Genomic DNA, 14765 nt, shown 5'->3' with positions numbered 1-14765 from the left:
CCCATTTGGGTGCAAAAGTCATACCTTGCCAGGCAGCGGCAAAGGAGGCCAGAGGGCCAGTAGGTTTGGCCCAGCATGTGTGAAGGGCAGGTGGGCTTTGGCTCGGGTGGTCAGCGTGTGCAGCAGACTTGACTCATTCACACTCACCAACTCACTCAAATCTTCACACAGGTCCAACTCTGATGAGTTTATCTGGGGACAACAAACCAGCAGATATCAGTGCTAACAGTTTGGAGGATGTATCATAGGTTTACTGTATTGTTTATTTTGTTGAAGATGCTCACCTTTTCAATTTCATACTGTGTGATGTCATGAACAGAACCATCTGTGTGGAGTCGAACCCTCACTTTCCCGTCAGGGAGTTCAGGCGTGCCTTCATCTGGCTTCAGCTGAGTGGCTGAACGGAAATATGTTCAGAATATAAAAATATATATGGAAAAATATCCTTGCAGATTTTAATGACTAAAACTAAAACTAAGTCTCCTGAAAACAAGAGAAGCTGCACCAAAGGCAAACGCTGGAAATGCTAAAAACTCGATATTATATTTGGTTGTTGTTTCTGTTTAATTTTCTTTTAAATATATGTTTCCTTCTTTTATTTTTAACGCTGAAAACCAAGAAATATGTACATAATGGCTGATTAGGCTGGAAATCAAATAAATGAAGGGTGGCTTCTCACTTTTGAATAGAACTGTACATCCTGGCTGCCCTTTCTTTTTGTAGTGGTCAAAACATTGTCATCTAGTCTTGTGCTATGTGCTAGCCCTTTTAAGGTTGATAATGCTTGCTAATACTTCATTCAGATATGCAACTCAGCTGCAAATTCTGCAACATGTAGCATTAAGGTTATGTGGGTCCATCTGCACAAAATGTGCTAAACGTTGCAATTGCAACTGAGAGAATACCAGAAATTAGCTCCACTGATGTGTAATACAAGTGTTTGGATGTGATAGATGTGCATACTGTATGTACTTACCAAGGGTGAAGCCATTTTTATGGGTGTACCACACAGTACCAGCTTCATACCATACATCTCTCTGTGTGTGTAAGCAAGATAGATAGATAGAAAGAGAGAAAGAGAGAGAGAGAGAGAGAGAGAGAGAGAGAGAGAGAGAGAAGAGATGAGATGAAATGAGATGAGATAACATTACATTTTTAAAGACAATTAATGAGGCTGTCAAGAAGATACAAGCTGGAGCAAGCTGCAAGATAACCTGAAGGCATATGTACTCTTGTGTGCTTTGGTTTGGTCTTTGTATAGGCTCATATAAGCCCATCAATTCTTGGAGATTTTACATGGCCTCTCAATCAAACAACACCCACTTTAACTCAGGAAGGTCTCGTTATTATCTGATCAGTTGGATCAAGTGTGCTAGTGTACAGAAAACTACATAATATGCAAGGCATTCTTAGATCACGGTTGGGTACCGCTGGTTGATTGCAAAGATTTACTGTGAGAATGAACACAGAGAACTTCTGTGATCTTGACATAACTTACCACAGGTTTCTTTGGCTCCTCTGTTACAGTCTTATCAGTGAGCTGTCCTTCTGGCTCCTGCCTCACGTCTTTGACCTCCTCTTCCCTGACTGTTTTCACCTCCTGTTGAGTCTTCAAATGCTCTTTTGGCTTCTCTTTCTCTGCTGGTGCCTCTGAAGACTTCGCAAGGCTAGAACCACTCTGTGTGTCTGAGAGTGGCTCCTGTTTCTGGTCACTGACCTCCAGACTGCTGGCTTGGGAGTCACCTTTCTGGCCCTTTGTGTCCGGAGTTAGTATCCTCCTTGGGGAGGAGGTTTTTCTCTCAGTCATTGCTGAGTGGCGGCCACGTTCCCCATTGACCAACTGCTCGGCTCGAAGGGCCATCTCTGCCTCAAGAATGGGCGGGGTCTGGTCTGGAAGCAGAAACTGTTGCACCAGGGTTTCACTCAGTTTACTAGGCTGTAGGGGTAGTTAAAAATGGGCACACCAATAAGAAACACATCCAAGACAACCACCACAAAATAGTGCTGAATTTATGAATTATGATGTTCCGGAAAACAGATCTGGCAGGTTGATGTGAACAGGGGATGCGTGGCAGGGGGAGCATGCAAAACATAATGAAAAGTGTGTGTTAAAAAGTTGTGTTGGACATGCAGCTTAGGTGCAGGTTTCCCAATTATGTGGGCCTGAACTAAAACATTTTTGTAATTAGGTCAATATTGGCAATATAAATAGGTTAAATAGGTTGAGATGTAATTTTGCTAGCTATTTGAAATCTGATGTTCATCTTGTTGCTAGAAAATAAAACTTTAAAAGGGACATTCTTCCAGAAAAAAAAAAAAAAATGAATCTACTATGTTAGTTGTTATATAACATTCTGTAGCGCAGCACTGCCTCTCTCAGCCTCACCGGTTTGGCAGAAGTCACAATTTTCTTTTTTTTTGTTTTCAGTCAGTGCTTTCTCATTAAAATACCCAATCTACATTACGCAAATAAAGCGAACAGCCATCAGGAATCTTCCCCATGGCAATAACGAAATCTAATGATCCACCGCTCATGTACAGGCTAATAAGTACAGACGTGATATTTAAACTACAGGCTTTTTATTCAGTAACTACTGTAAATGATTTAATAACTACTATGAAACTAGGTCTGGGCAAAAGTTAGAGACTTTCAGAGACCCTTCATTAATTTAATTTCCAGTACAGTACAGGTTAATTATTTTTCAACAAAAGAGAAAATAGCAGATATTTAAAATAAAGAAGAAATGTTTAAAATTGAAAAGAAAACTACACAAAACCCTCAGAAAGTAAATGTGATATTTTTTTCAGAATTTGTTGTTCCCTGCTTTTGCATGCATTACAGCTTCTGTTCTATTCTGGAGACTTGGAGGCTATTTTTCAAGAGCTATTTTCCACCCCTCCAAAGTTCAGTCTTAGACGTTGGTTGCATTTCCTCCTTCCCACAATCCAAGCAATCATAAACACATTCAATAAGATTGAGGTCTGGACTCCAGGTTGGTCAGTTCATTGTTCTGAGAAGTGTCTTAACAGCTTCTCGACAGCCACACATCCTTTCGGACCCCGAGCTTTAACTTTAGTTGTCTTCTCACAGTGTCTCTCTGATGGTGACAGTTTTGGTGATCTACCAGGTCTTGCATGGTTGATTTCTCTATATCTTTAACTCCAGTTTTGAAACCTCCACTGTTTTCCACTTATTTTTCTTTGACTTTCCTCTTCCTTATGCAAGTGAATTATTTTTAATTAATGGCTGTTTTGACTGGAAATTAAATAAACAAAGGTTGGCCTTTGATTTTTCCGACAATCCTGAATGTTATGTAGTTATGAGGAGTATTGAGCTCACATAAAGCCCTCAGTGTATTTGCAATATAGGTATGGGAATATAAGAAATTAATTGTAGAAAATATCATGTTTACATACTTTATATAACTAGTTTTTTGCAAACATTTATTTCATATATGAGTAAGGTGTGGTTTCCACCAAAATAGGCATCAAATCTGGGATGTGCTGGAAGTAGATCTGCCTTGCTCTGGCACAGATTAAGCTCTGACAGAAAATTGTCAAAGTGAGAATATGCTGTTCAGCTTCTCACCGCTTTCTCTTCCTTGAGCTCCGGTTCTTTCTGACGTGTCTCCTTCTCTGTTTCTCTCACCAGCTGCTTGAGGAATCCTCCAGGTACTACAGAAAGGGGAGGGGGAGGTTGAGTGGCAGCTGCTGGCTTCTTCTCCTCCTTGATCTGCACACGGTCAGGAATCAAAGGAGCTCCAGTCAAAGGCAACTCATACACAAAACATTACCCCTGACTGACATACACAATTGCTTGCATGAAAACATGGCACTGTAGTGCACTCAAGCATGCCACAGAATGCGAAATTTAGACTTGTTCTTCTACATCTGACATGCTGAGTACCAAAATACTATGCATGCTTCTAAACATGTTTTCTTGCCTTGGGTGTGCATGCCACTGGGTTTCCTTGGTGTTCTATTAAGGACATATCAAATGATATCAGGCCCCTGCTAAGGTGTTATCATCTAATACTAGATGTGTATGAGTTCCCCTAATGGAAGGGAGGGCAGCAGGCCTGTTAAAGAGTTTCAAATAAGTTTTTCTGTTGAAGAGGAGCCAGAGGATGCAGTGCAGTCTGCCATGCTCATTGTTGTGGGCTAACCTAGAAATTACCTAGAGCACTGAGAGCCTTTTAGAATTTTCATCGTTTCAGTTCAGTGATTTAAATTAGAGGTGGGCAACATGACCATATATTATTGGTATTGTCAGTAGCCTACTTCTAAAACACTGAAAAAGTGTGTGTAGTAACAACATAAACAGCTCAGTAAGAAGTAGCTGATTAGATGTCAGCCATTTATAGTTTTATTTAGTTTATTTAAATGTTTTATTTTTACTCAGTTTAATCATTGCCAGTTCTACCAATTAACTAGCAATGTCCCCTCATCACATGATGCTACCAAGCTGGGAGGATGAAGGCTAGCACATGCTTCCTTCAAGTCAACACCCCTTTTTTATACAACAGCTCAGTGCACTGGAGGAGAATGCTAACTGCTAATTCTGCCAGCTAACAGACGCTCACACTGGATATCATTGCACTGAGTGAGTGATGGGGAGGAGAGAGAGGGCTAATCTTCCCACCCAGAGAGAGCAAGGTCAATAATGCTCTTTTTGGATTCCAAGCCATGGATGGCTGTGGCATCACTGGAGATTGACTCGTGGTTTCCCAAAGACAGGACCAATGCTTAGATATTTGCGGCACACAGAATACTTTACTTAATTTTCATTGGATTTTTCTACTGGTTCTTTCTTTGCTTTTCTTAAGAAAAACTAAAAGTGATGATCATTTGATGATCACATCACATATGAAAATGTCTCTGGGTATCACAATCTTACATTTTTGTCATATTGCCATTCTTAATTTAAATTGCTGAATATTACTAAATCTAACTTCTTTTGAGCCAAAGTTCAAAGTCTATGTGAAAGTTCTCTTAGAACAGACAGATAATATGCCAGTGAAACAAACATATGTACAGTGTACTGGCATCCTGTATTTACAATCAGATTGAACTTTTAGTTTTGTTTTTTTTTTTGCTCTGCTGCACATTATGATGTTTCTTTTTTTGCCTTTGGCATCTTAACATTTGTTCATCAGATACAGAGGTTAGACGTATACTCCAGACATCATCAGTGATATTTGTCATGCTAAGTCTCAAGGCACCGTGTAGCAGCACATGCAAGCTACATGCGACACCTTCCTTCTGCTCCCAAAGTTTTAAGCGTGAGGACAGCGCCATGTTGGACAGGTTGGCGGGGGGTGCAGGGCCACACACACACAGTTCAGCCAGGTGTGCTGGTTGGGTGCGATGAAGAAGAGGAGTAACAAAACTGAAACAGTGACACTGTGGACCTGCCGGTGGAGAGAGAATGAGATACAGATAGACACACAGACAGACAGAGGGAATGGGAATGAAAAAAAGCACTGGAATGAAAGAGAAAATCAAACCAGGGCTTTCATGATTAACCGATTATCAGTTAAACTTACAGTAAGAAACAGAGCCTGATGGACATATCTGTTTATATGTTTTTTTATATTTAATATATTTTTTTATATTTAGATGTTTTTTTGCCACATATTATGTTGTTAATATATTTTTTTAATGTTACTTTGTTTATCTTTTTCTGTTACAGTATTTTTGGGATCTTTGAAAGGCTGTGAATGGTTTGATACTGTTTAGTCCATTTTTATTATGTAGTCTTTATTTAAATTCAATAAATCTCTGAAATACTAATATCAATATTTTCCGCACATAGACTATACTATACTTGTCCCAGCCAAGTTCTGCCTATTTTAACAATATCCAATTTCAGTTTAATCCCATTTTAACAAAATCCTAAGAGTAGGTATTTTTTATTTCTGTGAATAAGCAATGGCACATAATGTCACTGATGCAAAGCATCACTATTTTTCACCTGCTGACACACATGTAAAAACAAAAATCATACCTTATTCAAATACCTGAATAAGCAAACAAACACTATAATAAGTTTGGATATCCATATATTCAATAACCTTCCCAATCCCCTGATGGAGCTATGGTTTATTTCAGGCCTGTGGGAATCACTAAATAATTGACAGTGACTATTCTAAACCATTCAAACTTTCTTGTTTCTGAGCCTTCCTTGATTTCTGGGCAGGTTGTGAAACAAGTGGCTTCTCCAGTTCATTTCAGACCTGTTATGCAACTTTGCTTATGGATTGAATGTTCATGTCTTGCCATTCTGCACAGCAGTGCCATCGTATTTTCAGGTGATGCAAGGCCTTACAAAACACATCCCCTGATGAATGTTTCTAGGTTCTAAGACTGTGTTGGAACGCTGGCCAATATGTAACATAAGAACAGCTCAGCTGAAAAAGAAGCAGCAATGCCTGAATAGGTTTCAGGATACATTCCAGTGGTTGTAATGGTATCGATAACATAAGGTATTCTTTGTATGGCTCGACCGATAATGTCAGCTGATGTATAGTTACAGTATAGCAAAAAATATTTAATAGTTTGCTTTGTATTATAACAATATATTTGTTGTTAGGAAACCCACTCACTTGTGAGAATGCGTATATGCTGGCTTTTGTAGCGGTGGTGGAGAATTTCTGTCCTGGAGAGCCAGAGTACAACACACCTTGGTGATTTTCTTGCTCAAAAACACTTCTCAGTCACTTGTCTTAACTGTTCAGTTTATAGCCAGGTTTAGCTGGTATATTAAAGCAGGAAAACCATCAAATTGTGCTGGATTCCAGTCCTCAGTTCCACAGCTCCAGTGTACAGAGACTGCCTAGGCGACAATCACCTCAAACGCCTTCTCACTTCTCTTATAGCAATACAGGCCGAACTCGTAAATTTGGACACAAAACTCCATCAGAGAACACAGCAAAAGGGTAACATAAGACAAGAAATATCTTCCATGAAAAACTGATGAGCTAACCCATAGGAAAAAAAAAGAGATCTCCTTAATATCTCAGTAGTTTCTCCTTGAAATCAGATGGAAAGACAAAGATTTCAGCTTAAGTCTCCTGGTTCTGAAACTTCTCCTAAGCAAAAGGGCCCAGTAATCAAACATCTCCTCTTGAATTTCAGTAGAGATCTTGATAAAGTCACATGCTGTGCTAAGATTTGCCAAAACAATAACACTTATGTTCATTCACAACTAAAGACAAGAACCCCAGCTTTTCTCATCCGAGACAAAGTTCTAATGCTGTAATTATTTTTACCTAGGCCAGAAGTATCTCATGTTTTTTTTTTGTTTAATACTATTTCTTAGGAGAAATCATTTTACATCTGCTGATCTGTAAAAGAGCAATAAGATTTTCCACCCCCTGCACTACTTTTTTGTTATTTAAGACTGTGTGAGCTTCTGCTGTTTGAGTTTATGAAATGTCACTGTTGAGTACTGACTATTCACAGTAATTCACTGAAGCACCATTTAACTACTTAAGTCTGTTTAATTTTTGATTACAATAAATTGTTGGCCATAATTATCAAAAATTGTAGCTTTTATAAATCGTTACAGTCATAAAATGTTCATATAAGGCCTCAATTCTCTCATAGAAAACAAGCCAGAGTGCTTTTCGAATGGTTGCCAAACAGCATGGAAGTCAGGTACCGGAATCATGTTCTGGGATACCAGTGACTGTGTGGTGTTTTGTTCTTGTTTTGCATTCCATGCTTACATGAACAACACATTTACAGAAATTTAGTGCATGGCCAAGTAGATCTTTGGACATCTGCACATGATCAACACATCCAGAAGGACATTGTGTACTTAGCATATGAAGTCACATCTATATAAACAGTGAAGTTTACCATCATAACCCTGTTTAGATCATTTTACCAATACCACTGCATGATGGAAGCAACCTCTCACTAATACTGTCAGCCATGGGGCACAAACAGGAAGGGTTCATACAGGATTGAACATGGAACACAAATATCCACCCGGTGACAGCATAATTGCTATGGTACTTATGCAGCTTCCTAAGTAAACAGTTGCAACAGAGGCCTGAGCCATGAGTTTTATTTTAGAAATCTGTGTCACTTTGGCACAGGATGAACTGTAACATGAAGTTATGGACTATTACCTGGATGACTTCTAAGTCCCAAACAGCACAAGGGTTTTTCAACTAATCTCAGCACCTGGTCCAGGGCTTTCTGTTCTACACTTGTTTTGAGTCAACAGGTTTTCCGTTATTTTACTAAGTACTAGGACATGCATTGAAATGACTGCCCATGTCAATCAACCACATGCTACTAATCGAGAAAACAGAGATTGAATTGAAAAAAGCTGGAGTATTTCTTTAATGACTTAAGAGCAAACCGATTTAGTCTTATATTAAATGTACAGTATAAGAGAGTCTACAGATATCTTATTACAGTGGTGAGGGATAATTCTCAGCCAGATCCAGAGCTGTTGCTGGAACCATACAGTCACCAGTGACATTAAAGTGGACAACAAAGCAAAGTAGAGCTGGAAACTGAGTCTGTTGTGCTGCTCTCAGATTTCAGCTTGAGTCAGCTTTGAGATATGGAATAACTCTAAAGCTGTGGAGCTCCAAAATGGCTCCACCTATGGCTTATAAATGATCAGCCTGGTTGCCACAAGGACAATGCTTAACATAAGGGCCCAGAGAATACTGCCCAATGTCAAGCTCAAACCATACATCTAGACAAGGAAAGCTACAGGTCAGCCATGATGAAAACGACTTGGATATTCGCCTGAGCCTGTCTCTACTATAAATAAGTTTGAAAGGTCGCTTTAAAAAGTCTTGCTAAATTGAAACGAGTCAGATTCAGCTTGAAATGGAAGACCAAGACACATACCTTGTGATGGCTTCCTTTGAAGAGTAAAACAAAAGTCCAATTGAAGTTTTATTTAATCTGAAATTATGAAAACTTCTGAGGCCAAGCGCAAGGAGCACAGTCTCACCGTCACTCAGAGAGAGGCACAGCTAGTCTGAAATAGAGTGCCACAGCCAGCCATCAGTGCGCGCACACACACACACACACACACACACACACAGATAAGCAAGGCAGCTGAGTTAACACAAGACCCCGCTATAAATATCCTACAGCATGGACGGTGGGGAATACTACCCTGTTTGGGAAACACTTTGGGTCTAGCAAAAAGAGCACGGTAAAAGGGATTTTACAAATAAAATTGTTGATCTGCTGCCCACAACAATAGACATTCTTCTGAGATTTGTGCATTCTGTTGTACTTTAAACTGGACTATTAGAAATTACAACCTCAGAGTCCTCCACATTTGTAGACATTTAAGGAGGTTTTGCCCAGAATATGAAGCCTTCAATCAAACCATATTCTACCAATATCCCAAACCCAGTGCAGCAGCTAGAAAAAGAACTGAGCCTCATGCTGGTTTCTGTGACAGACACACTCAGCTGTGAGAAGCACAGTGGAGGTGGAGCTTCACACCGAATAGGAGGTGGGGAGAAGAGGAGGGAGGGAGGGAGGGAGAGGGAGAGGGAGAGGGAGGGGGAGAGAGAGAGAGAGAGAGAGAGAGAATAAATAGTAGCATATGTATTATTTTTGTTATAATACAAATTATAACACACATATCAATAATACCAATCCTGAATCACCACGCATAGGCTTAATTTGGGTCTGGGAAACTGACCTTATCAATCCAGGCATAGGCTTAACCCTGGCCTGGAAAACCAGCCAGTTTCTTTACATTTTATAAACTACAATCTTTATATTTTTCCACACACATCTCATTATTATTTTAGAAAATCTGTACTTGAGTGCTGCTGTCTTCCTACAGTGCAAAGACAAACACCTGTGGACTTTTTCATATCAGAAGCAACACACACACACACACACACATTTCCAAGCCGCTTATCCTTGTTGGTCACAGGGATAGGTGGAGCAGGAAACACCCTGGACAGATCGCCATTCCATTACAGTCATAAGCAACAGAAGAGATTAATTTTCTTCTGTTTCTCAAAGTTAAAAGCTTTAATTGTTTATCTAATGGTGGGTTTTGGTGGTATACCAGGTCTTGGATGGTCATAAGGTTGTTTATATCTTTAAAAATAATTTTTAGATAGTTTCTTTTAATTTTTTTCCCCCCATGTTGGAAATGTCTAATATCCTCAGAAGCCTCTCTTTAAAAATAAATAACATGTCCCTAACAGCCATTTTGACTGAAAATCAAATAAATAAGGGGTGGACTCTTGCAGTACTGTACGTGATCGTGTTTTATAGGCAATCAAACAAGAACAACAAAAGTGATGGCTTATTAAGACAATCGCAAGAATTAACATTTTGTTACGTATGCCTACATGACTTAAATCTTTTGATTCTTTTTAGCATGTTGGAAGATGTTCCTGTTTTTATTGTACACAGTTTAAATCACCCAGACACACAATGACACCGCACTCTAGCAACACCAGCCCTGTCTCTCACTTAATTTGTCAGCATTTGTGTTAAAGCAGCACACAAGCGTCTTGATAAATTTCTTAGTAAGAGGAGTGAATCTTGTGTAAAGTCAGATGCAAAACGATTATCCGAATGAACATAAGTTAACAAAACTTTTTCAGGAAACTTAAATGGTGTTTTTCCAGAAATTCTAAAACGTGTGGTTTGACACTTCACCAGGGGCACACAAAGCTCTGCATATAACTGTAGCCAAGCAGGGGAAAATGTGTATAAACATACATCTTTGAAGCATTAAAGGCATGAAGACAACAGACAAGGCAACACGAAAACGGGGCTTTTATTTCTGAACTGTTTTTAATGGGCAGTCCAACACATGTTCCTAGCTTCTCTGGGAAGGAAAAAAATATTCATTCATTGAGTATCTTCATCAATAATAATAATAATAATTATAATAATAACAACAACAACAACAACAACAACCTTAACTGTAATACCCCCAGACAGTAGTATTTGCGTTTATTTGCGGCACAAAAAGAAAAAAATAAAAAGAAAAAATGTTCTGGTGACTGTAAACCGGAATCTTCTACAGCTCTGTGCTCTATTGAAACCCAGATACATGGATTCTTAGCACAGAGGGGCTAACTCCCCAACCTGACAATAAATATGAAAGAGAGCAAGAGAATCCTGCATTAAACAGACAAAAATAATAATCTGTAACTCGTAGGTACACTATCTAAACTTATGTGCAAGATCTGAGCTGATTCTTCACCACAAATATTTGAAACTCACATCGAACCCAATCCCATCCCAAGACATTTTTTTTTGTTTCTATGTTGTTTCTTTTAAATAAGCCTAACTCATCTGTCATTTCATATACACATATATTTACTTCGTTAGTTTTTTTCCTGTTTACTGTCCTCTGTTACTTATTTTGTCAATCGTTTTGATATCCGTGTTTGCCAGACAAATTCACCTCTACGGACAGACACAAGCATTTGAAAAGAAGCAAAACAATAAAATAGTGAATGACAACCTACCATTAAAATAAAATATAAAACCCCTGAATAAAATGTGAATATTTGGGATTGGTGGAGGTGCCACCGTCTTTGAGAACTGGGTGAGTTAACGTAAATTTTTCTATAGGTACCAGTGATCGCTGGTAGCTTGGAGGCTAGCTACTTTTCAGTCTGTCAGAGACTGTCTTGTCAGAGCCTCTCCCAGCCTGCTGGATCACTTAAATTTGGTCACAATTTTGTACCCTTCCTCAACACACACTTCACTCGTAAAAACGTACCAGTTTTGGCCTTAAAACGCAGGGAATGGAGAGGGTGAACTGTGGTCAGTGAGGGCTATGCAATAAAAGGAGCATTTCATTGGTTCAGGACAATCTTCTAATACAGTTGTTTGGCACATTTTTGTCAGCTTGTGAAGTCGGTGGTTAAAAAGTGCAGTGATAATTCAAACATCCAAACCATTTTGGTTTCAAAATAAGCCCCTTGAAGGGCTGTAAAATATCTTCCTTAAGGATGGCACCTCCTCGACACTTAAAGGCTACAAAAACAGATAAATCCCAAACCCTGCAATTTCTTAGCAAAACCCAGGGTCACATGCAAATCAAAGTTTCTGTTCGAAATGCATGGACAAGAACCACTTTAAAAAACATTACTGCATGGAGAAACCTGAAATATACAAACAAAAGAGGGATAAAGGAAAACTAAAATTGCATTCAAAACTGCCTTTTTATGCCTTTTTGCTGTGCTTATTATTAGCCAGTCAAAAGAAAAAAAGTACATACTTCAAAAATAAGTAATCTATAGAAATCTGCATTTTGTCACATTCAAAACAATATAAAAATTAAAACTATACTGAAATCAAGCATTACAACGAATGGTTTAAAGTTATTTTTCCCCCCACCATCTCTATCCATTCACCTTCTCAAACGCCTGCGTGAATTTCCTCACTGGGCATAGGGCATAGGACACTGACACACAAACACACTTCTGTCTTTGATTAACAGTCTGTCTGCCTGCAGATGGATGATGCCAACACTGATCGACACATGCAGGGCGTCTCTCAGAGATTTCAGTGGGGAAACCTAGATTAAAAGCCTAGTGCACCTCACTATGAGATAAGCCATTCTTTCTTTTGGTCTTCCACACTGATGTATCTGTCTCATCCTGAGGTATGCACACTGACTGAAAGTGGTCAAACGAAACCCACCCCCACTATCCTCCGAGCCGAGACAAAGGGACAGAAACACAGACAGGCAGACAGACAATTCCCCATATATGCAAACATTTTCAAGAAGAGTATACTGTAGATGCACAGAGAAAGGATAGGTTCTTATGTACAGTCAGGTTAGGACTACTATGCTGCTCAATTTCTTTCAAGTGGTCCCCGACTTAAAATCGCCATGCTTTTGTCCATCAGACCAGTGCCACTGTTCAAAGTCCATTCCTGGAGAAGGTCCTTTTGAATAGAGAACTGGAGCTGCAGTTTTTTGGTGCTCTCATGCCATGATCCTGCACCCCTGCTGCTATACTCTGCTCCATTCTTGGAGGAGTCCATTTTCATTCTGATATCTGCAGTTGAGCCCAGAGTCGAGCAGGCTTGTTGTGAAGAATCCTCAGGTCTCAAGTAAAATGTTTATTTAAGTACTTTTTCTGTTGGCACTTTTCGCACTTCAGTAAAGGGGTGTGAAGAAGAGAAAATGGGAATGTTTCCTGCTGACACTTGCATGGGCCACCTGCTTTTAAGTAACTTTTTCTTGTGAATGAACAAACACACACACACACACACACACACACACACACACACACACACACAGTACTGCATGCAAGCACTCACTCAGCCACAATAACTGAATTTGGTCTCTCAGGAGCTGAATACCAAAAATTATCCTCTGTCAATCTCACATTATTTACTCTCAACTCATGAAAGAGTGCAACACTGCAGAGAGGAGGGAGGGAGTGCGATGGCTAATGACCTAACCACCACAGTCCACTAATCAGCATCCATTTATGTGGTCCATTTGCAGAACACAAAACCTCTAAGATGGGTTCTATTAAGTCACACTGTGAGTCAGCAACATTGACAGGATGGGTCAGACAGCATATCTTTAACGAATGGACCAATCAATAAGGTGGCCTCGGCTAATCCAAAAAGGGCCATGACAAGACAAGAGAAGGGACATCTTAAAAGCCATTTTGTGAGACATGCTTTCATTTGATTATATCTCCATATTTTCAAGGCTGTAATTTCATTCAACTTCAGGTGACTTCCTAAGGCAGACAGAAAGAGGTCCTACCAGCCTGCACTGCTGAGATCTCAATACCGCCCTACAACAGCATCCTGCACACTATCTTGCATGTAAGGATCTACTATCTGCATCTTTACACAGACAGCTCCAAAGTGGTAAGTCCAGCCCACACATTCACAGCAGAAGGAATAAAGGGAAAAGGCATAGGATTCAGCTCCCCACAGCATCACATTTCAGTCTATGTACATGTGTGGCTGGCTGCAGGACAGCTGATGCCTGGGGGGGGGGAAGCCTTGGATGAGGAGCTTCACAGACGCAAAAAGAGGGGGTGGGGGTTTAGCGGGGGAGAAAAGTCCAGGAAAAAAGGCAGAAAGTCTCAGTCTGCCCCACTTGAGTCTTCATACTAGTCAACATATACTCCTAGATCAGCACTGACATCAATCGTGCTTTAACATTATCTTGGAGTGGTAACCACCCCAGCGTGTCAAGTTGCAAATGTGTGCGTCTGAAGAACAGAACAGCAACGATTGGGAAATGGTCCAGCAGAAACCTCCAGTGGTGGAGTTTCATCTTTAGATGCCTGAATGAGCACATTGGGGGGCTTTTGTGATACAGGAACAGGTGACATAGTGCATGTGTGTGTGTGTGTGGATGTTTGTGAGAATATGTGGGTTATGGGTGGGTGGGTTGGTGGGGGTACGAGGGAGGAATAGAGAATGATGGGGGGGGTGGTGGTGGTGGTTCACAGGCCATTGCTGTTGCGATGTGTAAGCGGTGGTTTGGAAAGTTCCACCACACCGGCCCTGCCCTTGCCGATGACTTTTGGAGCACGGCGCAGCAGCTTCTGGGCTTCGGTGAATGCCTCGTTCAGCTCCTTTTTCCACTGCACAAACTCTGGGTCACTCTGAGAGGCAAGTGGGGGAAAAAAGGACAAGCAACCACTCAACAAAATGTCAGTCATTTCTTTAGTTGCAGATAACCAATTTATGCTCTAGCATCAGTATGATTATTGCTCCTGATATTACAAGATAACACTGAGAACATGGCAACA

At 40.1% G+C, this 14765-nt stretch overlaps 2 protein-coding genes across 3 annotated transcripts in view; both read right to left on the bottom strand.

Moving 5' to 3' along the window:
- The window catches only part of LOC118824322 (unconventional myosin-XVIIIb-like), a 66750-nt gene extending 57683 nt beyond the window's left edge, over window positions 1-9067 (bottom strand). Inside the window, exons 1-7 of one of the 2 annotated variants that reach the window (XM_036594383.1) lie at window positions 8878-9067; window positions 5260-5411; window positions 3590-3733; window positions 1499-1936; window positions 977-1037; window positions 285-397; window positions 25-192 (exon numbers count right to left, since the gene is read on the bottom strand). In XM_036594383.1, the coding sequence (XP_036450276.1) occupies window positions 25-192; window positions 285-397; window positions 977-1037; window positions 1499-1936; window positions 3590-3733; window positions 5260-5298 (963 nt within the window). In that variant the 5' untranslated portion in view covers window positions 5299-5411; window positions 8878-9067. The remainder of the gene's footprint in view (window positions 1-24; window positions 193-284; window positions 398-976; window positions 1038-1498; window positions 1937-3589; window positions 3734-5259; window positions 5412-8877) is intronic. The other variant, XM_036594382.1, reaches the window with a different exon arrangement.
- Window positions 9068-13152: 4085 nt separating this feature from the next.
- grk3 (G protein-coupled receptor kinase 3) overlaps window positions 13153-14765 on the bottom strand; it is a 53498-nt gene continuing 51885 nt past the window's right edge. Inside the window, exon 21 of the mRNA XM_036595472.1 lies at window positions 13153-14618. Coding sequence (XP_036451365.1) covers window positions 14457-14618 — 162 coding nt within the window. The 3' untranslated portion in view covers window positions 13153-14456. The remainder of the gene's footprint in view (window positions 14619-14765) is intronic.

Source organism: Colossoma macropomum, unplaced genomic scaffold, assembly GCF_904425465.1.
Source record: "Colossoma macropomum unplaced genomic scaffold, Colossoma_macropomum, whole genome shotgun sequence".
Classification (NCBI taxonomy): domain Eukaryota; kingdom Metazoa; phylum Chordata; class Actinopteri; order Characiformes; family Serrasalmidae; genus Colossoma; species Colossoma macropomum.
This window is presented reverse-complemented; position numbering and strand designations above follow the sequence as displayed.